The 24,634-nt window shown below is 37.0% G+C and overlaps 1 protein-coding gene across 4 annotated transcripts in view; it reads right to left on the bottom strand.

Annotated features, from left to right (window-relative positions):
- LOC150082102 (ufm1-specific protease 2-like) overlaps positions 1-24,634 on the bottom strand; it is a 116,679-nt gene that overhangs the window by 78,489 nt on the left and 13,556 nt on the right. For all 4 annotated transcript variants that reach the window (XM_090379980.1, XM_090379981.1, XM_090379983.1 and 1 more), the window contains exons 3-5: positions 20,978-21,197; positions 13,247-13,473; positions 1,349-1,442 (exon numbers count right to left, since the gene is read on the bottom strand). In XM_090379980.1, coding sequence (XP_090236106.1) covers positions 1,349-1,442; positions 13,247-13,473; positions 20,978-21,197 — 541 coding nt within the window. The remainder of the gene's footprint in view (positions 1-1,348; positions 1,443-13,246; positions 13,474-20,977; positions 21,198-24,634) is intronic.

Genomic DNA, 24,634 nt, shown 5'->3' with positions numbered 1-24,634 from the left:
GATCATCCCATTTTGCATTCTTGTAATGCCAAACAACACAAGGATGAGATAGGCAATGAGAGAAAGGCTCCAATGGAGAACAGACCATCACCCATCACCAAGTTATGATCTGAGGTGGCTAGAGGATCACTCACCTCAACCATGTAAGGTGCCTCCGTAGCCAGGTGGGCAGGAGCAGCAGTGAATAGCACACGCTTCTTGATTAGACCAGGGTTCGAGTCCGTGACCACCAAATATGGAGGATGCGGAAAGGTCAGGGAATGACAACCGCATATCCCTGGAGCAATATGGCCTTAGTTGCTAATGCTCCTAAAAACCAAATAACAACAACAACCTCAACCATGTTGGCTGCATGGTTAGCATTGTCTGGTATTCTGGTAGGTAAGCAAACAATCTGTGCAAGGTCATCAGTAATTGGAAAAGCCTCAGCTTCACTACCAGCTGGATCCGTGTGACTAGAAAATGGAAACCAGCTGGAGTTGTGAACAGTAAAATCACCAAGGAAGATTACCTCACTGTTAGGAAAGTTGGACTGGAGAAAGTCAAGTTTCAGAGAGAGGAAGTCAAAGAGCCAAGTGATTAGTAGAGTTGGGAGAATGATAGAGGCAAGAGATGAATTTGACAGAATGTGGTAGAGAGAGATTTTAAGCCAGAGAAGATCAAAAAGAGGGGATTCCAAATTACTAAGTCTCTGAGAGGGAATATCAGAACAGACATAAACACACAAGTATCACCTTTGAAACGAAAGGAATCATACAGCAAATGATTAGGACAGCTCACAAAAAGTATGCGGTGTTTGACAGACTGTAAGTGAAAATGGACATCACTGAGATTGGAACTGAGACCACATATATTTGTGAAATGAAAGAGGAAATGTTTGGGAGGTTTAGATCTTTTTCACTGATAAATTTGTTCTATTAGTTTGACTATTCATGATGTATTCAGTAGTAAGAAAAGGTGGGAAGGAAATGCTGTATGAAGTAATGAAATTTTTGGATATGGTGTACACGTGGAAAGAATATACCCAACACCTTGACATAACGTGGCTTTGACAATGTCCCCAGAATACACACTACACAAACTCCTTCCAACAACTATTCAGCAGAGTAGAGGGAACAAGATTAATATATTCACAATATATTAATACATCAATTTTTTTTTTTAAGATGTTTGACTTATTCTTAACTTGATTTCAAAATTTGGTTTTTAAATATTCCTCTTCTAAAGTTATAGTTTAATAATAGGTTTCAATGTCTGAAACTGTTTTAAAATTTCAAACATTGATCTTGAAATTTATTAAAAAGGTATTAAAAGCTCATCACACAAAATTGCAAAACATTATACTTGCTTCTTTGATGATGAATTACTAATGTGTGTTCCACGCTGTTTTCCAATGCAGCTTTGCCAGTCGTTTGTAGGAGTATATCAAAATTCAGTATATTCTGCATAAAACAAAACAAATGAATTTTTACCTGTGAATTTTGAGAGAACAGAAACTTTATATTTTTTTAAGTTACATTAACAATAAATATGAGCATTAAAAAAAAAAAATGTAATTCTGAAAAGATTTTGAAATTATATATTTGTTGGCCAAAATCTTATACCTTCACTACATCATATTACACAAAACAGAGATGATAAATGACATTTGGTGCACTTATCCATATATATTTAATAAAACGAGGCCCACCGCAGGTAGATGAATCTGCAGCAGATCTTATTAAAGGAATTCATACATGTAATGCCTAGAATAGGCTCATATGCAAGGCCCAGAGAAGCTGGGTCTTGGATAATGCCCAGCAACAGATCGACAGAGTCTAGCAATTATATACAGAAACATACATTCTACTGTGTTGAACCTGAATGGCAATTTCAACCAGGGAAGGATTCTAGCTTGCACAAAAAAGAATTTGCAGATATAATAATAAAATTCTTTATTCACAGAAATGTAGGACACGATTTCCGGTACAGGCAATCAAAGGAATCTCACAATTAACTGTACACAATCTTTTAAGGGTGATATTGTTGTGCATGTTGGAACTAATGACATTAAGAGTAAGAGATCTGCAGATTTACTCAACAAGTACAGGTCAATGTTGAAAAAAGTTGCGAGTTAGGATTGAATGTGAAAGTGTCTGCAATTCTGCCCAGACACGATAGGAGGGAGTATATGATGAGAGCCTTGTCAATCAATTTGGCCCTGGAAAGATTGTGCAAGTCTCAAGGGGTAGAATTTTTTCAGCCTAGTCAGTGCTTGTTGACAGGAGAGACTGCTTCTGCAGGGATGGGGTACACTTAAAAATAAAGGGTGCAAGAATATTTGCTGATGCTATCGAGGCAGTGTTAGATGGGTCAGAAAACTGCTAGCTTGGGGGATACACGGACAAAAACGTTAACAGTGGCCGCAGGCAGAGGCAAAAGTGATTCTTGCACTACTTCTGTTAGAATGAGCAGCAGCCTGGAAAGCAAGGTAATGGAGATTTCCAGGATTGCTGGGGGTCATTGTGGAACAAGTAAATACATGGGCAGTGTTAGGGTAACTAAAAGTAGGAATAGGTGCATGTATACTTGCATGTACACCAATGCTAGGAGTATAGTTAATAAATTTGATGAGCTTGAAGTGCTAGTCAAGACATCAAAGGCAGATATTGTTGGGATATCAGAGACATGGTGTCACACAGATATAAGCAGTGCAGAATTGGAATTTGGGGAGTACAATGTATACAGAAAGGATAGACAGGACAGGAAGGGAGGAGGGGTTATGCTGTTAGTTAAGAAACATAAAATCCAAGCAAATAAAACCAGTCGACATCGGTGGACAGAACAATATTGAGTCAGTTTGGTGTGACACAAGCACTGGGAAAGGAAAAATGAGAGTAGGTGTGTGTGTGTGTGTGTGTGTGTGTGTGTGTGTGTGTGTGTGTGTGTGTGTGTGTGTGTGTGTGTGTGTGTGTGTGTGTGTGTGTGTGTGTGTGTGTGTTAAGGACCTAATGAATCTGATGAGTATAATGAGCAAGTGTGCAGAGGAATAGTGGGCCAGTAAATCAGAATGTCTTATAATGGGGGATTTTAACTTTCCAGATATTGACTGGAAAATGTGGATTGGTCACTCGCACACTAGCAAGGCTTTTGTGGATTTATTGGATGACTGTTTTCTACAACAACATGTTTGAAAAGCAACCAGAGGGAGTAATACACTTGATCTCATTATCAGCAGTGATTATTCATGTATTAAGAATTTGTAGATAAAGGAACCACTGGGTGATAGTGATCACAAAGTTTTGACGTAGGAATTACTTAAAGATGTAACTACCATTAAGGCTAAAGGGGACAGCTTTTGCTTTCGTAAAGGTGACTACAGGGGTCTCAGACAGTTTTTAAATTCTGTACAGTGGAATCAACTGATGATTTTACCAACGTTGAATTCTAAATGGGAAGCATTCAGGGACTTAATTTTGGAGGCTACTAGGCTTTTCGACACCCATTTAGGTTTTGGCCTTAATGGGTGTCAGATGAACTAATGAGGCTCGTGGCAGAGAAGAAAAATGTATGGGATGCATATAAAGTATCGGGTGACACAGAAGAGTATGGCAGATATAAACTAGTCTGTACTCAAGTCACAAAGGAGGTTAGGGAGGCAAAGGCAGATTACTAGAAATCTTTGGAAAAGGGTGCAAAGAAAAAGAGCGAAGAGTTCTTTGCTTATGTAAACCCTAGAACGAAAGGGATGAATTAGATTGGACCACTTAACATAGATGGGCTGACTACTGATGATGCTGCTCAGATAGCTAATAAACTGAATGAGTATTTTGCATCTACATTCAAACATGAGGAGTTATTCAATGAGGGGAGTGCCAGAAGTTTATCAAACTCTAACAGGGAGGTAAGTGATTTTGTAATAACTGAGAGCAAAGTGGAGGAGAAATTGTTGGAGTTAAACATAAAAAAGGCACCTGGAGTGGATGGGATCTATCCAGTTATATTAAAGGAGGCAGCAAAGGAAGTAAGCAAACTCTTAGCCATAATTATGAGAGCTTGGATTGGAGGTGTGTAAATGTATCACCAATTCATAAAAGGGGTTCAAAAGGTGACACAAGTAACTAAAGATCTGTTAGTTTAACTTGTGTTCCAGGGAAAATAATGGAATCACTGGTTAAAGAAGCATTGCAGAATCATCTAGACAAGACTGCAGTAATAGTTAAGACACAACATGGGTTTGTTAAAGGGAGGTCTTGTCTGACAAATTTGACTGGATACTATGATGTGGTCACAAAGGAACTGAATGCCAAAAATAATTTGGATATCATATACTTGTATTTCAGGAAAGCTTTTGATACTGTTGGACATGGAAGGCTGCTGTACAAATTGGAGAGGTATGGCATTAATGGATAAAGGGATGGTTGAGTGGAGACGATAAAGAGTGGTAATCAATGGACACTGCTCTTCGTGGACAAATGTTATTAGTGGAGTTCCCCAAGGTTCGGTGTTGGGTCCATTGTTGTTTTGTATATTTATCAATGATACTGATAAAGGTATATCAGGTTTAATGTCCAAGTTTGCAGATGATACAAAGGTTGGCAGGGTTGTTAACGACAGTAAAGACAGTGTGCTACTCCAACTAGATCTAGATAAGTTGGGCAAATGTGCTGAGAAGTGGCAACTGAAGTTTAACATTGACAAATGCAAAGTACTATATATGGGTAGCAATAACCGAAGAGAAATGTAACAACTGTGTGGTACTAGATTCAGGGAAGTGGAAAGTGAAAAGACCTGGAGGTAATTGTGCAGTCAAATATGCAGTTTGCTGAGCAGTCAAATATGCAGTTTGCTGAGCAGTGCATCGAGTCTTGTCAATGATATATGATATATAGGAATTCTGCTAGCACAGATAGGGAGGTTATTATCCCGTTATACAAGGCAATGGTCAGGCCACACCTACAGTACTGTGTACAGATTTCGAGGCCTCATTTTAGGAAGGATATAGAGTTGCTAGAATGAGTACAGAGAAGGGCAACAAGATTGGTGAGGGGAACAAAGGGATGCTCTTACCAAGAAAGGCTTAAGTTCTGCAAGTTGCAGCGACTGGAGAGAGTAGGCACCTGCGAGGTGATCTGATTGAGGTGTATAAGGCCTTGAATGGATTGAACAAGCTGAATGCTGATGGGATTGAAGAATCCCATCAGCATTCAGCTTGTTCTTGCTCAGATTAAGAACCAGAGGGGGCACAGTTTCAAATTGAGGAAAGACAGTTGTAGAATAGATGTGTGGAAATTTGCCTTTAGCCAGCAGGTAGTTGATTGGTGGAACAGACTTCCATCTTTTGTTGTGGAAGTTGATAGCCTAAATAAATTTAAAGCTGAGCTGGATGGCATTTGGAATGAATGGAGGGGTGAAATGGGAGGATTTTTTTTTTTTTTTGGCTGATGCTGCATAAGCTTGCTTTCTTGCACTGTATGCTTATGCTAATGCTAACTTCTGGTTTCTATATGCTGCCTATATGTGTTAAAGGTAATGCTTACTAGCAACTTCATTCATTACTAGCAACTTCATGCTAAGGTTGTGTCACATATTGGCACATCAAGACACATACGGCTTAACTAGAAATTTACACGATGATAGAATGAACATTCTATCATCAATCTAATTTCAACCAGAAGTGCACAACACTTGTGGTAAATGTACCAGCCACGAGCGTGCCATATAACGTCACACTTGTGGCTGGTACATTAACCACACAAGTATTGTGCACTTCTAGTTGAAATTACTGAAAGGGCAGCATGTACACTGAGATGGATGTGGCAATGAATTTAGAATGCAACAACTGAGTTTTGCTAGATGCCAAGAACACTGGAGTAGATATGAGCCTCTAGTTTATGCTGCACTGATTACAAATGCATAGCAATGTGCATCAGAAAAGGAATGATTGCAACAAGTATTACAGATAACATTATTCAATTAGCTGAGCATGACCATCTCAACAGACAATTTATATAATTTTCCACATACATTCTCATTATATGGGCTGTTCTTTGAATGCAACCCATATTCGCAATTAAGCAGATTTCATGCCTCATATTCACAGTTCAGTCAATTCTGCAATCCTTGTTCATAAATGAATGAGCATTATGGCCCAAAACAATCGCCTGTAAATTTGTGAAAATGTTAACATACAAAATTAATTAATTAATGGAAAATCCACTGATTTCATTTATTCAAATATCGACAACTTTTAGTTTGCTTCCTTGCATCATTTGCCACTAATTCTCCTGTTATGCACAACTACAATAGAGTTGGAGGTGAGAGGCTCATTAATTTCTCAGTGAATATATCTAATGTATCTTCAGTATTAGCATTAGTAAAGGCACATGATGCAAGAAAGCAAGCCTATATAGCATCAGCAAAAAAAAAAAAAACCACCCTTCTCATTTCACCCATCCACTAGCTCCAAATGTTTGTCTAGTTTTGCCTTGAATCTATTTAAGTTATCAACTTCTACAACGATGGAAGTTTGTTTCAGCAATCAACCACCCGCTGGCTAAAGGCAAACTTCCATACATCTATCCTACAACTGTCTTTCCTCAATATGAATTTATGCCATCTCAGGTGATTATTCTGAGCAAGAGGAAGAATCCCATCAGCATCATGCTCAAACCATTCAAGGCTTTATACACCTCTTTTATACATCTCAGTGATGATATATCTATCAGAGTTCTGTATATTACTATGTTTCATGCAAGTCCTGTATATCAATGAACTGATATATAATTTATTAATAGTTGTATATACATTATGGATAAGCTGATCATAGATATGGCAATGTGTTTTTAATCATTTTAACACACATTATTATTTATTTTTTTAATTGCATACTGTTAATTATTTCATTAAAATTTATTTTTCTTTTATGCAAATTCCCAATTTTGGATCATGACCCCCACAAGTTGGAAAACATTGGATTAGATATTTTTGACTTGGATTTAGCCATTACGATCTCAACGAATGCTGGCAAAATAAGTCTCCTGATTTTTTTTTCAGTACTCACACTAATTCATATCACAAAAATTTTAATTGAGAAATATTTATACATGGCTATTCTATAGGGTCCTAATGATGAGAAGTTTTCTGCACCTAGCACACGCTTCTTGATTAGACCGGGGTTCAAGCCCGTGACCACCAAATACGGAGGATGCAGAAAGGTCAGGGAATGACCACCACATATCTCCGGAGCAATATGGCCTTAGTTGCTAATGCTCCTAAAAAAAAAAACCCAAATAATTAATAAATAATAACCTAGCATGATCATGACTAAAGTCAGGGGGTGTTCAGGGAAAAAAGACCTATTTTCATCTGTTATTCTGCCCATATTTTCCCTTCTGTACTTGAACTATCATATGCATTTTCCAGTCAAACATCAAAGCACTAACAGAAATGGGAAATTTCTACAGGGTGTTTCAGTTAAACGTTTCAGAACGTCTAAGAGGGGTAGGGTACATCCTGACAACTCGAAATCATATAGCAATGTGGGGTCGGAAATGCTTTCCTGAAGCGGTATTGTACACAGAAGTCGTCGTGCGACGTCGTGCAGCACAGATTCGATTTTCGGTCAATGTATGGGCCGGTATTATGGGAGATCACCTCATCGGACCTTACCTGTTACCATGTCGTCTAACCGGACCTATCTACTTGATCTTTCTGCAGCAAGTATTGCCACAACTTTTGAGAGATGAACAGATTTAAGCATCGACGCAACAGACAATGTTCCAACACGATGGAGCCCCTACCCATTATAGCGGAGATGTTCGTAACTACCTGGATGTCACATTTGGTCAACAGTGGATCGGACGTGGTGGTCCCGTGCGTTGGCCTGCTCGGTCACCCGACCTATCATGTCTTGATTTTTATTCCTGGGGTCATATGAAATCGCTAGTTTATGACACCCCTGTTGACAATGCTGAGGAGCTGGTTGCAAGAATAGCAGTAGCTGCCGAAGAAATTCGAAATTCGCCTGGAGTATTCCAGAATGTTCGGATGTCCATGAGTCGGAGATGTGAGGCGTGCATTGTAGCCCGTGGAAGAAACTTCGAACACTTACTTTAATCCATGTACCTTTTGCTTCTTTTCATGTATTATTAAAACGATTTCTCACTTACGGTCTCTTTTCTTTATGGTGTTTCTGTGTACAACACCGCTTCAGGAAAGCATTTCCGACCCCACATTGCTATATGATTTCGAGTTGTCAGGATGTACCCTACCCCTCTTAGAAGTTCTGAAACGTTTAACTGAAACACCCTGTATACAAATTAAAGAAATCTATGTGATGCCATAAACACACAAGTTTTTTTTTTTTTTTTTGATTAAATTGGTACATCTATTAAGATTTAATGTGTTTTTCATAATCAATCAATTGGTAGAGCATATATTTCTCAGCTCCTTTCCTGAATTTTTGGAAGGCAAAGTTTTTCAATACTGTAAATAAAAAATATGGGAAATCAAAAAAACTATCTTTATTCCTCACATTTGATGTTGTTAGTAAAACCACTGGGGGGACATCTGATAAACTTTGAATTTTCCATTTATTCTTATTTACTGGTATTTCATACTACATGACTGATGAGCAATAAATAACAAAGTCAGGATGACTTCTGTTTGTTATTTTAGTCTAGCAACTTTTACTCTAAAAGTCATTCAATCTTTAGGTTTTGTAGCAAATGACAATGCCAAAAGTGAGTACTTCTTTAAACCAGATAGCGAATAAATTAGCTAACGATGAGCACAGTGTTGTTTTGTAAAGTGTACAAAAACCAGTGAATTCAATAAGAAGTACTTAGTTTCCCAAAACTTACCTTTCCAACTTCTAATACAAAGGAGCCAAATCTTGGAAGACTGCCAGCAAGCAATCTGTTTTTTTGTTTTATTAATGCCAAGTGTTTGTTGATAGCAGTATTCCTCTGTGGAAACTAGAAAACTGAAAGTTTTTCTTGAAAAATACATGAAGGACTTTCTACATGGGTGTACATTAAATTCAGTTGGTTGGGGTTTCTTTGTACAATGACAGTGATAGTCACACTGTGTCAGTGTACACAGATGATTAAAGATGAAGTTACCAGACAAAATGTTTCAATTTCCACTGACAACTGATGGTGTGGGAAGATATATACTACCAATGTAATGCTCTTTCTATGCTGCAGCTGATGGAATTAAATATAATAACATACTGCTGTTCCTAACATTAAAAATCAGTAAGAACTCTTAAAATTCTTTTTGCTCTACATTACTTGTTTAGCACAGGTAATTCAGATTTTCAGAAGCAGTATGTTGTTGTTATTTGGTTTTTAGGAGCATTAGCAACTAAGGCCATATTGCTCCGGGCATATGCGGTGGTCATTCCCTGACCTTTCCGCATCCTCCGTATTTGGTGGTCACGGGCTCGAACCCCAGTCTAATCAAGAAGCGTGTGCTATGCACTGCTGCTCCTGCTCACCTGGCTACGGAGGCGCCTAGAAGCAGTATGAGCTTATTTCTTGATGTTATAAATATCCTAACACAAATATCCTGTTGCCATATGGCAATAGGATATTTGTGAAAAGTCCACATCATCAGATGTTCAAGAAAATTGCACTTGGACTCACATAACCTGCTCAACCCATGCTGACTAAACAAACAAACAAACAAAAAAAAAACGTTTGTTGCATTTTAATATGCAAAACATTTTAGAAGGTGAAAGAAAAGGTGCCATCAACAGTTTGGATGAAAAGGATGCATCTTCAATATGCATCACAAAACAACTGCAGCTATAGAAGTCAATTCACAATAAACTCTCATTCACAGGTGCTCATTTTTCTCACTTTTCAAACATCAGGTGACAAGAAAAGGGATGGAACATTGGAGACACCTTTGGTAACTGATACTGTGACTGAAATTAGCTATGCCTCAGGTTGCAGGAGTCATGATGTATGTGAAAATACAAATGGAATAAGTACTTTCTGTTAACTAAGACTGAAAGAAAATAAAACATATTGTTATTTGGTTTTTAGGAGCATTAGCAACTAAGGCCATATTGCTCCGGGGATATTGTTATTTGGTTTTTAGGAGCATTAGCAACTAAGGCCATATTGCTCAGGGGATATGCGGTGGTCATTCCCTGACCTTTCCGCATCCTCCATATTTGGTGGTCACAGGCTCGAACCCCGGTCTGATCAAGAAGCGTGTGCTACGCACTGCCGCTCCTGCCCACCTGGCTACGGAGGCGCCGCTCCGGGGATATGTGGTGGTCATTCCCTGACCTTTCCGCATCCTCCGTATTTGGTGGTCACAGGCTCGAACCTCGGTCTAATCAAGAAGTGTGTGCTACGCACTACTGCTCCTGCCCACCTGGCTATGGAGGTGCCAAAAAAAATAAATAAATAATAAAAAGAACACTGCCAAGGTTACTGAAAGGCATTCAGTTGAAACTAATGTGAATTCAATAAAGAAAGCATGTTTCAAGTATGCTCGAGTCACCAAGCTGAAGTATTAACATCAGTTATGTGGTGTAAGGCAAAAGAGCTTTTCACACACATATAACCATGTGCTTCCATTCTCCCACAGGTAACAATCCAGTTGGCCTTTGAATTTTCCTGATCCCTTGGTCTCAACTACCCATGCAAGCAACTTATTCCAATGATTAAAAAATAAAGTAGCATATATACTCTGCATGCACAAAAGATGTTTTATTTTATGTGAACATCTACAGCAGCAATAGAGTAAAACCATTTAAATTTTTGAACGGTTTGATCGAAACTTACTTACGCTACTTAGAAGCTTGATGTTGATCAAAATCTTGAGAAACAGATTTTATTAAAGTCTGCATTTTATTCTTGCATAATATTACTGCCCGCTTTCTTGCATAATATTACTATCTGCTTCTTACTCTACAGAATCAACATTAGTGACTGAGTTGGCATCATTTAGGAAGTGACACCATTTCCATATCTAAGTATGAAACTTACTCTACTGAATCAACTACTTACTCTACCGAATCAATTAGTGACTGAGTTAGCATCGTTAGCACCATTTAGGAAGTGATGTCATTTGCATCATTTAAAATCTAACAGCCAGCTAATAGGAAGTGATGTCAATTGCATCACTTCCATAAAAAAATTTCGGTAACAATCGAGTCATTTCCCTTACCGTAAAAAATTTTCGTTACCAATCGGTTTTACTCTAGTGCTGCCATAGATGTTTTTACATAAAAAAAATCCTGTAAGCAGACTCAAAGAAGGATAACCAGATTGAGGGCCACTAATTTTTGTCTCTATATAGAACAGTTTAGAAATGCTACAAAGATTGGCAACTAAAAGCTAAATCTTGGAGGGGAAGGTTTGCTGAGGCACACAAGGCTCTGAAGGACCTGAGTAAAAATGGTATATTCTTGCTGGTAGGAGAGATAAGAACCAAGAGGCACAGACATAAAATTTTATGGAGTAACACTGATCCAGAAGGCTGGATCTTATGAAGTTTACTTTTGAGTAGCATGCTACAGATCACTGGAACCTCTTAACATAACTAAGGTGGAATAGATGGTCACATTTTGGTGATGGGAAAAGTATGAGCGATTGCACATTCTACTTTTGAACAGATGCAGAAAAAGTATGTTTTCTTGCACATCATTTAGCTACTCTAATAATAATATTCAAATATGTGAAACCATTATTCTGGAGATGCCAGCATAACAATTATTATTCAATTTTGCTGAAAAACTACCACGTGCACAACCAATGCTTCCGTTTCATCTTCACTACTGACCACAAATTCAATCAAGTACACACATTCTTATTAATTAGTATGAGTAGTGACAAATGATGGAAGCTTATGCAGCATTAGCAAGAAAAAAAAAAAAAAAAAAAACTCATCTGTCCTTCCCCTCTAATAATTTGTCTAATTCTTCCTTAAATTTATTGAAACTACCCACTTCTATACCACCAGATGGCAATTTGTTCCAACAATCAGTCACGCTCTGGTTGAAAGCAAATTTTTGAACATCTATCCTGCAGTCATCCTTTTCAATTTAACTTATACTATCTATTATCCTATTGTTCAGAATAACAGATCCTTAAACACATTAATGATCTATTATCCTGAAATGGTACATGAAATTATGTAGTTGTCAGATAGTGACACCAGAGTTTTAAAATGCAAAGTGATTTTCAGAGCAACCACTTTTAATTAAGTGGTAATCCACAAACGTCTTCACATTTGAGGAAGAGCCTTGGGTTAGAGTTTATTTACAATGATACATCATATTTTACAGGGAACTGAAGTACACAAACATAACATTTAAAGGAATTTTATAATGAGGTTTTTGTGAGGGATGCCAAAAGCAGGATTCACTAATTCTTGAAAAAATACTGTTGCAATAGTGGTAGAATTCATAATGGAATATTGGCATTTAACACATTCATTGCTTCCTCCCACAAATATATGGCTTTATTTCCCTTCCAAATATTTCCCTTCCAAATGGATTTTTAATCCATTTGGAAGGGAAACGACTCCTAATTTTAGAACTTTTGATTCCAATTTGACAGAGGAAAAACCAAATATTTTTGTCAAGCAACCTTCACTAGAGTTTGATTAATTCAGTCATAGTAAGAAGAAAGCCCAAAAATATCTGTGCCCATCTCAATCCAGACTAACTCAATCCTGTGTTTTCAATCCCAAGTCAAAAAGGTCATCAGAAAAGTCAGCAGTGAAAGTGTTAATTCACATTAAAAGGAGAACAAAACAAAGTTCTTTCTTCTCTTCTCTTCTATAGTGATGGGCATAATCAAATTATCAATAAGCAATTATTTCAATAATCGATTATATGCAGAGATATCTTTTTTCTGTATCATAATTCAAAAATTAAGATGATTACAAAAGTAAACTTTTCATATAATTTCCCACTCCACAAACACCTACTAAAGAAGACCTACAAGAAGTCAAAATATCTGGTATTCCCCTTTAATATAAATAAACTGAATTAAACTCTACCACCAATATTGCACAGTATGTTTACTTGAGAATGGGGGAATCTTAATGCTGACATTATTCAAATATTGTATTACCTCTTTTTATGTCAGTGATTAGAAACAATGCAAAACACTTCATTATTTTCAGCAAAAATGCCATTAAAAAAAGATAAATAGCGATTTTAAAATTTTGTTTTTGACTCACTCGGTCTTTTACTAATCTTATATTTAAATTTTTTTTTTTTCACATATCAATTTACCATTTCTTTTGTCTGCTTTTTCTTTCTGGACTTCTGTTTATTGCTGAAATCTTCATCATTTACTTCAATCTGATTAAACAACTCTTTGCATGTGACTTGCTGGTAGTTTGTTGGCAATAAATTACTTAATAAAAATGAAGAATTTCTTAAATGGAATGCAGGTGCTTTGCTAGAAAATATTCCATATAATTTATCCACTGCAGCCTTGATATTTTTCTCATTAGTATCTTAAAAATATAAAATATCATATCATAACATTAACAAGAGACAAAAATGTCTGAATAATGAAATTATAATCAGAAATATATTTCCAATTCAAAAAGATAATTTTATTAAATAAAATTAAATATTAACAAAATTAATAAAATCAGAATTTGTAAATGACTTTTACAGAATAAAATTCTTTGATAAAAGATAGAAAACAAAATTCTAAGAAGCAAAAAAAAAAAAAAAACTACAGGTAACCCTCGTATAACACGGTAATTTGGTTCCTACAAAATCTCATGTAATGAGAAACCGTGTTATATGGGACTAAGAACCGGTGCAAAAAGGGAGGTTACGATCCAACAGCTAACAAAAATATGCCATTTTTTATAACTATCGGAAACTTAATTTTTATAGTAGTAATAACTTAATACTTTAACTTTGGACTATGAAAATAACAGAATGGTATCCAAGAGGAGCTAGAAGAAAACCTGGAAGACAACAACGGAGATGGACAGATGAAATTCATGAGTTTGTGGGTAGTAAATGGATGGCCATTGAACAAAACAGAAGGAACTGGAAAGTTGTTGGAGAGGCCTTCATCCTGCAGTGGAATGAAAATGGCTGATGATGATGATTTTAACTTTATTTTTATAATAGTAGTAACTTAAATAGTAATAACTGAACAAATGTCTCACCTTACAAACTGTGATAGTTATATGTCAGATAATGTATGTTCAATTAATTTTATTCCTCTTCATCGCTGCTAAGCACAATCTCTTCTGCAGCATCTAGATTCCATATACCTTCTGCTCTCTTTAAAAATCACGAACTGCACGTTTCGAAGTCACAATTGTTTATGGTCTCAAACAAGCACATGTTCAATAGCACAGAACCTAACCCAGGGATCTCCCAACAAAATACAGTGGACCCCTCGCTTAGATATAAAGCACAAATTTAAATTTATTACCTTACCAATTAACAAAGTTAAATGATAGGTGAAAATAGGAAGAATATTTTCCAGTTAGCAAAATAAAAATAAATTAAAGCTTACGTACATAGCTTAATTAATACATACCGTAATATGTATATACTAACTAATTTATATTTCTGTTCACTGACTTTTTTTTTGTTGTAAAATTTAAAACAGTAAAAATGATAAGCAATTAATAACAGAGAACCTGGCACACACAAGTTGCAACAAATACGATACGCACAAGTGAGATATGGAGTAATGAGTTTCTGAAAATTTATTTATGTTTTTTTATATAATTGAATATTTCATGGAAGGGGAAACACATTTCACTGTAATAACATGAAAACCCACAGAATTCCAGCTGTCAGTACTATAACAAATGCAAGAAGATTGAGTTTACTAACCGTTTATAATTGATTACACTAACAGAAAAGCCCAATAAACTGGAAACTGCAAATTGTTTTTATTGTTTTATGGTAGTGACCTCCAGAAATGTGCTTTAGAAAAATATCATGAAGGCGATAAAGACTAGCAAGTCAACAGCAGGGATTCACAAAAAGGAATGGAAACGTTGAAAATTACATCTAACATAATAGCAGGGTTTCCCCAGCACAAAAGTTCAAAAATACCGTGCTACGTGAGATTTCCCTCAATTCTCAAACCATGTTAGAGTGAAACCATGTTATATAAGTACCGTGTTGTGCGAGGATTTCTGCAATTTATCAATCGTGTTAGAGCGAAACGGTGTTGTAGAAGTACCGCGTTATATGGGGGAGGTTGCCTGTATATGAAAATGCATACTGAAATATATGAAAATGATCCCCATTCTTTGTGTCATGAGGAATGGGGATTTTCTATCCCCTATTATGTGCAATGCCTACATGATGGCACTGATGATGACAATGCACATTGTGCCCAGCTACTTATGCAAGATATGAATTAAATGATGCTTCTTGTCTTCATGCATAGGTGGCTGGGCAGATAATGACTTTATTTACCAGCTAACTTTTTGCTTGTTCTACTCTGACTCAGAATTATTAAGAGGAGCAATGTGGTCACCCTCAATATTCACTAAAAACTGCTAATCATGCCATAGTAATTAAGAACACAAGAGGTAGCCAGAATCACTTCACATTCTAGGCTCAACACATAATATGGACTAAAATTTTATTATACAGACTCATTCTATCATAGAGTGTGATTGTTCAATGCATTAAATCTGAAAATCAGCAGGCAAGACAACTATTAGTATCCATATATCTACGAGTGATGATGTTAGAGACTGCATTTCAAAATTAAATTCATTAATTTGTAACATGGTCTCCTTGGAATAATTATTATGGTATGTTTTGTTGAATAGTGTTATGTTCTTTCACTGGTTGAACAGAGGCTACAGAGAAGATTTTAACATGTGAAACTTAATTGAGATCAGCTGCAGAAGAAGGGCATGTCTTCGAAAGCAAATGTATAATATACTTTCTCATCATCATCTAAATCTGTTATACCCAGTTGCTGTACAGGTTACTATGGTAGTATAAATCAGTCCTTCTGGATTATCAAATTTACATTCATTGTTTTCTTCCATGCTATCCTAATTCCTGTTAGATTTTTAACTTAGCCAGAGTAAGCCTTTACCATCGATCCACCTTCCTTTTAATCTGCCTCTGGGCCTATTACCATTCAAATATTTCAAATTTGAAATATTTAAATGGTAATATAGGCCTGTAGAAAGAATTCCCCATTCTTTCTACAGGTCCATACCAGCTTATGGTTGCTTCGATTAACTTTGGATATTTGTAACTCCAAGACTTTTTCTTATTTCCTCATTTGTAATATGGTCTTGCCATTGCTTACATCTATCAGTTCCATTTACTTTTTCCTAAAAATTCTTATTTCTGAATTTTCTAATTTTTGATTAATTCCTTTATTTCTTTTTTTTTTTTTTTATGTGAACCCCAAACACGAGAGGTATTAGAACCTATAGTACTTAGTACCGTGCTTGGTATGTTTTGGTATGTGACATTGGACTTGAACTTCTGTAGATTGTAATTTTCAGGAAATACGTATGAAGGAAGGTTGCTCCAGAAAACGGTAGTTGAATGAATAAATGAGGAAGATGAAAAGTTGGTTCTGTAGGTTTGAAGTTGGACAGTAAATGGATGTTGGCTGGTGGCGGCACGTGTTCGGACTGTTTTGAAAGAGAGAGCAGGAATTATAGAAGCCAATTCAGAAGAACAGTGCCCATGGAAGTATCTGTAGAAGAGACATGCAGCAGAAACAGTGCGTCTATGAGAAAGCGAGTGGAGAGACTCTGTTAGAGATGAGTCATTAATTAACCTAACTGCCCGCTTCTGAATGGAATCAAGAAGCCTGAGAGAGGTTTTGGGGGCACCACCCCAAATGTGGGAACAATATTCCATGGCAGGGCGGATTTGCGATTTATGCAGAGTGAGCAGCTGTTTGGAAGAAAAGTAATGCTGAGAGCGAAAGAGAAAACCAAGTTTTTTAGATGCACAGGAAGCAATATTTGTAATGTGCTTGTGCCAAGAGAGATTAGAAGTCAGGGTAATCCCCAAAAGAGATATATCCTTTTGCCTAGAAATTGGAGTGTCACTAAAGATAAGCATAGGAGCAGAAGAATCCTTTTTGCGAGATACAAGACAAGACTGAGTTTTAGAAGGGTTGAAATCAACTAAGTTGTCTTTGCCCCACTGGAGAATTACCTGAAGATCGGCATTTAAGGAATTGGTAGCAGATTTTTGAGAAATTGAAGCTGACTGAGCAGGACAAGATTTCTCAAAACAGAAAGTTGAATGCAATGTGCTATCATCGGCAAAACTATGGATAGGATTTCCAGTCAATGGAAGAAGGTCATTGATATACAAAACGAAAAGAGTGGGGGAAAGAACGGAATCTTGGGGGACACCGGCATTAGTGGAGAAGTTAGAAGACAGAGAGCCATCTACCATCACCCTCAGTGAGCGATCAGAGAGAAAACTGGATAACCAATTACTAAAAACAGTTGGCAAACCATAAGATGGAAGCTTGTTTAGAAGACCTTTATGCCAAACACGATCAAAAGCCTTTGAGATGTCAAGAGCAACTACTTGTGTTTCACCGAACTTTTCCATTGAAGTAGTCCATAAATGGGTAACATAAGCCAGGATATCACCAGTGGATCGACACTGACGGAATCCATACTGGTGATCGTTGATCAGACGGAAGGTTTCTAGGTAGTTTAAGAGTTGGCGGTTAATTGATTTCTCCATTACTTTAGAAAGAGTAGAAGTAATTGCAATGGGACGATAATTGGATGGGAGGGATTTGTCACCCTTTTTAGGAACTGGCTGGATATGAGCAAATTTCCAAGCAAAAGGAAAAACACCTTTGGAATAAGAAAGTGAAAAAAGGCAGCAAAGAATAGGAGTAAGTACAGGAGCACAGATTTTGAGAGCAAGTGGAGAAATACCATCAGGACCTGGAGCTTTCTTAGCATCAAGATTCATCAAAATCCTTCTGATATCCTTTTGACGGAAGACCACAGGAGGCATTGAATGGACCGCGTTGGGAATGGTGGGAGGTGTTTTACCAAGTTCATTAATAAATGAGCTGGAAGAAAAATGGGATGCTAGCAGGTCAGCTTTATCCTTGGCTGAAGTGACAACAGAACCATATGGTTTGGACAGAGGTGGAAGCAGAGATGGGCAAAAGTTGCGGCCAATAGCTTTGGCAAGAGACCAGAATGCTCGGCTACCATTAGGGCAAGAAGCAAGTTTTCTACTCTTAGCCTGTTCAAACTCTAGTTTGGACTGATTAATAACTGCTTTACAATTGTTGCGAGCTTTGGTGTAGGCAGAAAATGAAACTGAAGAATTAGAAACAAGCCAATTACGATATGCAACATTCTTCTCTTGAACAGCCTTAGCACATTTATTGGAAAACCAAGGTTTAGATAAAGGACGAGATTTTAAAGTGGAGTGTGGGATAAAGGATTCCATTCCTGCAAGAATAATTTCACTGACACGATCTGAGCAAACGTTGACATCAGGAGTTTTGAAACAGTAATCTGACCAAGGAAAAGAAGAAAAGAAGTCTCGCAGGTCATCCCATTTTGGATTCTTGTAATGCCAAACAACATGAGGTTGGGAATAGCCATGAGATAAAGGTTCCATTGGAGAAGAGACAATCACCAAGTTGTGATCTGAAGTGCCTAAAGGACCTCTCACTTCGACCGTGTACTTAGAAGGGTTGTTTGTGAGAAAAAGATCAAGCGTATTGGCTGTATGATTCGGATTGTCCGGTATTCTTGTAGGTAAATGAACAATCTGTGCTAGGTCATTAGTAATTGCAAAAGCCTCAGCATCACGACCGGCTGGGTGGTGTGACTAGAAAACGGAAGCCAGCTGGAGTTGTGAACATTAAAATCACCAAGGAAAATTACCTCACTGTTAGGAAAGTTGGACTGAAGAAAGTCAAGTTGCAACGAGAGGAAGTCAAAGAGCTCCAAGTGATTAGTGGAGTTGGGAGAACGGTAGAGACAACAGATGAATTTGACACAATGAGGTAGAGAGATTTTAAGCCAGAGAAGATCAAAGAGAGGAGATTCCAAATTGCCAAGTCTCTGACAGGGAATATCAGAACGGACATATGCACAAGTACCACCTTTGAGGCGAAAGGAATCATACAGCGAATAATTTGGGTATCTGAGATGAGCAGTAGTTGAATCAACTGATAACTGAGATTCTGTCAGAAAAAGTACATGTGGTTTGGCAGACTGCAAGTGGAAATGGACATCGTTGAGATTAGAATTGAGACCACGTATATTTGTGAAATTAATTAGGAAGTCCTTGGGAGGTTTAGATCTTTTCGCAGATAAGCTTGTTCTATTAGTTTGACAATTCATGGTGTATTCAATAGTAAAAAAAAAGTGGGTGGGACATGCTGTATGAAGTAATGAAATTTTTGGATATGGCGTACATGTGGTAAGAATATACCCAGATCCTTGACATAACGTGGCCTCAACAATGCTCCCCGCATACACACTACTCAGACTCCCTCCAGTCACTATCTGGCAGAGTAGAGGTAGCAAGATTATACACTAGCTGATCCGGAAGCCTCCTAGAGAGTTACCAATAGGTTCGGTCCGGTGTACTAACTAGCGGCCGGCCTGCGAAAACCGTTTTAGAGCTGTACCCTCGAAATGTAAGGAATGTTGGATCTCACCACGACGTTCATCATAACCTCAAAAGTCATCAATCATACTGCATGATGGAAGAGATAGGGAAGGGTTGACCGGAACTTAGCTCTAGAGACTAAACATGGGTTCCACCACTTCAAGCCTCTAATAAGCAAAGTGGTGGTATTTCACCGGTTGATGAGAGTCATCTACCACCTAGTACTGCCTGGTAACATAGAGGGGCGGCATTCCTCCATGTGGTGTGGGCGCCACACCTCGACCCCTGCTTACGTTGGTTCACACCTGGGTGGTCGCCCACCATGTGCTTGTGCATGGAGGTTATACCCAGGATTACTAAAAGTCCCACCATCGTGAAGGTGCAAGCAGAGGATTTGGCTGTCACAGACCGTCCGGACTTCGCCGAAATTGGGTCCACTTGACTTGAGTGTCACCCGAATATCAGTTCCATCAGCGTTTTAGACTCCCAGGTAGCAAGTACAGCTTGTCTGGCATATCTGAGAGAATGTCTGTGACAACCTCAAGGACCAAACCTAATCAGACATCAGGTTAAAAAAAAAAAAAGATTGTGATAAACAGCTAATTTTGTCTTTGGCTCTGAATTATTTATAGCTTCCTGTGCCTCCTATTTTGTTTATGCAATGACTCATTTTCATGCCAATCCTCTTCTTCATTAAACACTGTTCCTAGACACACAAAATTACCAACTTGTTTCAATTTTTAACTATTTAGTCTACAACTTAAATTTTCCTTGTCTCTCCCACTTTCATAACTTCTGTTATTGTGCAACTAATAATTTTCATATCAAATTCTCTACAAATTTTATTTTATTCAGAGATTCTTCTGGGCTACTATTTAACAGTCTGATATTATCTGCATAAAAAAAATCCAATTTTTTCATTTCCCACACTAAACTTCGTCAGTGACTTACATTCTTTTATTAAATGCTCCAAGAAAATCATAACCAGTAATGACAAGTGCAGCCCTGCCTCACTTGAAGTTTAGGTGTAACAGGAGGCTGCTGAAACCAGTAATGTGATGAAGCCTTCCCCTGTATAGTTTCTCACCCTTTTGACCTTCTATCTTCACTGCTTCTTTTGTAATAAATAAAATCTTAGAACTTTTTTATCAGACATTATAATATAATAGAGGCATCTTTACACTAAAGTGAAATTCCTGAAGACTGGAAACAGGGCAAATGTTCCTCCCCATTCACAATATCATTACATCATCAATGAAGTAATCAAATTTATGATAACATGGTGATATATTATTAATTACCCATTAAATTAAAGTATCTGCAAGTTATGGTATTTGTAATAATCTATTTTCAAATATGCTGGTGATTGAAACATACCGTTATCTTGAGCAGCTTCAAATGTTAAAGGTAATCGACCTCTGGCCCTTAAAAATATAAATCCATCAAGAGGATCAAAAGGTTTAAAAGAAACGTCAGCCGTTTTCACATTTGTTGAAGAGAACGAATAAATCTGTGCTTTGATATCTTCCACATGAGTGTTACCTTCACAATGAATTTTCTGTGCATAGAGAATAACAGCTTCTTCTTCTGGAATAGCCTAAATATGCATAAACATAAAATATTTAAAATTAATTCTGACTAAGTATTAGCCACTGAACACAATATTTCAAGGAAGCTCGAGGTTTCTGCTTCATCAGCAAAAAATGTGTTTGTATATATAATAAAATTAATATAAAATAAAAATCATATATAATAAAATAAATACAGTCAAAGCTCTTTATAGCAACCCTCTTTTTAACATCCCACACCTTATGTGGTTGGTTCCAGCCAATTTCTCATTAACCTAATGCTATTTTATGAACAATCGATATAACACCCTTCCGACATAACAACCATTTTCTCATTCCCTTGGGGAGTCGTTATACAGAGCTTCAACTGTAATATATAATATAAATAAAAAAATAAAATAAAATAAATAATCTATTTGACTCCCTCTTCCCAAAGATACCTATCCAGCTGATGCCAGAATCTCCCTAAGCTGTCAACCTCAATCACCCATGGAGGCAATGAATTTCAGAATCGACAACTTTCTGGCTAAAAGAGAACTTTCTGAAATCCAGTCTAAACTTCTTCCCCACCATTCCCTCCCTCCCAATTTGAATTTATGGCCCCTTAGTTCTGGATTCATTTATAACAATAAAATTTCACCCCCAATTGTTTTATTTTCTCCTCTCAAAGCCTTATACACCTCAACAGGTCTTCTCTAAGGTGCCTAGTTGCCCAGCTCTGTAGATCATATATATGAAAGCTTTCCTTGTATGGTCATCCTTTTTGCCAAACTCACTAGGTGCAGTGTCTGACTTTGGACCCTTTCAAGAAGCTCAACGTCTTTTTTCAGGTGTGATCTCCATAACTAAACACAGTATTCCAAGTGCAGTCTTACAACTGCCTTATACAGTGAGATTACAACCTCTCCATCTCTACAAGTAAATGTTTGACAAATCATCGACAGGGCATAATGAGCCTTCCTTGCTGCCAGTCTATGCTCTGAGAACTTCATGTCCAAATATATCATAACTCCCAAATCTGTTTCTTCCTCTACTGTTTATAATTCAACCTCACCAAGTGTACAAGTTATTTTGAGGTGGCTATTCCCCATGTGTAAGACATCACATTTTGCCAAATTAAAACATAGCTACCACTTTTCTGGCCATCCTTGAAGTCAACCTGAAGATGTGCTGCTTGGTGCTGATAAACTACGTGCCATTCATACTTCACATGATCTGCTTCAGAGCAATATGGCCTTAGTTGCTAATGCTCCTAAAAACCAAATAACAACAACAACATGATCTGCAAATTTTGACATCACACCCTGTTCCTTTGTTGATTTCATTTAAGAAAATCAAAAACACGAAATAATAAACGAATAAAAGCACGAAATCGTTTAACCATAGGCCTCACTGTGCGCCAGGCAGTGACACATTTGCATTCCAATGAATATCTGGTAGTTGGTTGCCATTGGCAACTTGCTAATATACATTTTTTTATAGATGAAATGAATCAAAGTCACTGTAAAGCGTGCAGCGCAAATTTCATTGTTGACCACGATGGGTGTGTAGCCACAATGTCGGTGTCTTTTTGTCATTCGCCCAAATTCCCATTAAGTAACTAAATAATGTGTTAAGTCAATACTCAACATTGTAATTATGCGATTACAGCTAAATTGCAAATTGAGCTTGAACTTAGTAAGTTGAAGTTATATTATGAGGCGATGTGTAAGTAAAACATTATTTCTACGACATTTGTGAAATTTGACTCGATCATGGCCTCCACACTTCCCCATGAAGTAAATTGCGTGACAGTGAATAAACTTCAGCAACTTAGTTTTTCACAATTATCCCTCCAAGAAAAAAATGCAATTAATAAAGAAGGCCACCCCACACCAAAGATTCAAATTTCTCAGTGGGGAATAAGTAATAATAAGAAATATATTTGCAGTTTTAAAACTGAACGTACCAAAGGAAAAGTTGGCTTTGTGGATGTGAAGTTAAAAATGCATTGTTTTGTTTTCCATGTTTACTGTTCGGAGGTGACTTAACATGGACAATAAGTGGCTTTACAAACAAACAGAATGAAGAAAAGACTTAAAATATGAGAGTTCGAAGAAACATATTGATAATGTGATTTCACTATCGCTTTTAGGAAGCGTAAATATTAAACAGCTTAGTGAGGCCTACAGACTTTCAATCTGCAAACATAACGGAAAAGTTACCAAGAAACGTGAGGTATTATCTAAAATAATAAACTGCATTCAATTTTGTGGACAGTTTGAAATTCCTTTATGTGGACATGATGAAAAAGACAATTCTAAAAATCCAGTAGTATTCAGAGGATTAATAAATTTCGCCTGTACATTAGATTCCAATTTAAAGAACCATTTAGAAAGTAATGCAGCATTTAAAGGCATTTCAAAAACTATTCGGAATGATATTCTTGACTGTTTTCTGCAAATATGCCAGGATGAAATAAAAAGAGAAATTAAAGAAGTTTCATTCGTAGCTGTCATGGCAGATGACACAACAGATGTTTCAGAACATATACAAATGGTAATTTTTCTGAGATATGAACTAAATGGAAACATTTTTGAGTGTTTTTGGGGTTTTTTCACTCCGGAAAACCAAACAGCAGACGGAATATCGAAATACATTCTAGATCAGTTAAACATAATCCTCGAAGGAAATACTCAAAAGCTGGTTGCTCAGACATTTGATTGAGTGCGCAAGTGTGATGAAAGGCAAGAAAGGGAGAGTTCAGGCTAAAATAATAGAAGTGTACAAAAATGCACATTTTATTCACTGCTATGCACACCAACTGAATCTGATGATGAGAAATGCAGGAAGTAGTACCCAAGATTCAAGAATATTCTTTTCGACCCTCACGTCAATACCAACATTTTTCTCGAGATCACCACAGCGTCTCTCTATTCTCAGAAAGCATATGGACAGCCATGTTGCCTGACCTTCCCCTACAAGATGGAACTTCAATATACGCACCATGAACAGCATTTATGAAAATTTCGAATCCTTAAAAAAAGTGCATGGAGGAACTACAAGCGACAGCAAATGCAGATAAGACAATTTCAGAAGCAACTGGAATTTTGCACATCTTAAGTAATGAATAGGAAACTTTAAGAATGCCATTCTAAAAATCAGGAATTCAATGTACTGTGAAAATCCTTCAAAAACATTCATGATTGAAGCGAAGGAAGTATGCAACTATATGTGTTGACATAGGTGACAGATATTTTTTTACAAAGCAATTAATTGCTGCTAAATTGTTTAACAAGGAGAACTTTGTTATTTTTCATACGAAAATGCCCATGGAAGAGGTATGGGAAACTACTGAGGCATATCCCATGATTTAAAGAGAAAAACTTCTTACGGAATTACAAGTTTTCTACAGCAGACACGATCTACACAATTATTGCGAATTAACTGACTTTCTGACATTTATCTCAGAAAATAATCTAGCTGA

The sequence above is a fragment of the Mastigoproctus giganteus genome, chromosome 8, assembly GCF_048544385.1.
Source record: "Mastigoproctus giganteus isolate SK-2022 chromosome 8, ASM4854438v1, whole genome shotgun sequence".
NCBI lineage: Eukaryota > Metazoa > Arthropoda > Arachnida > Uropygi > Thelyphonidae > Mastigoproctus > Mastigoproctus giganteus.
This window is presented reverse-complemented; position numbering and strand designations above follow the sequence as displayed.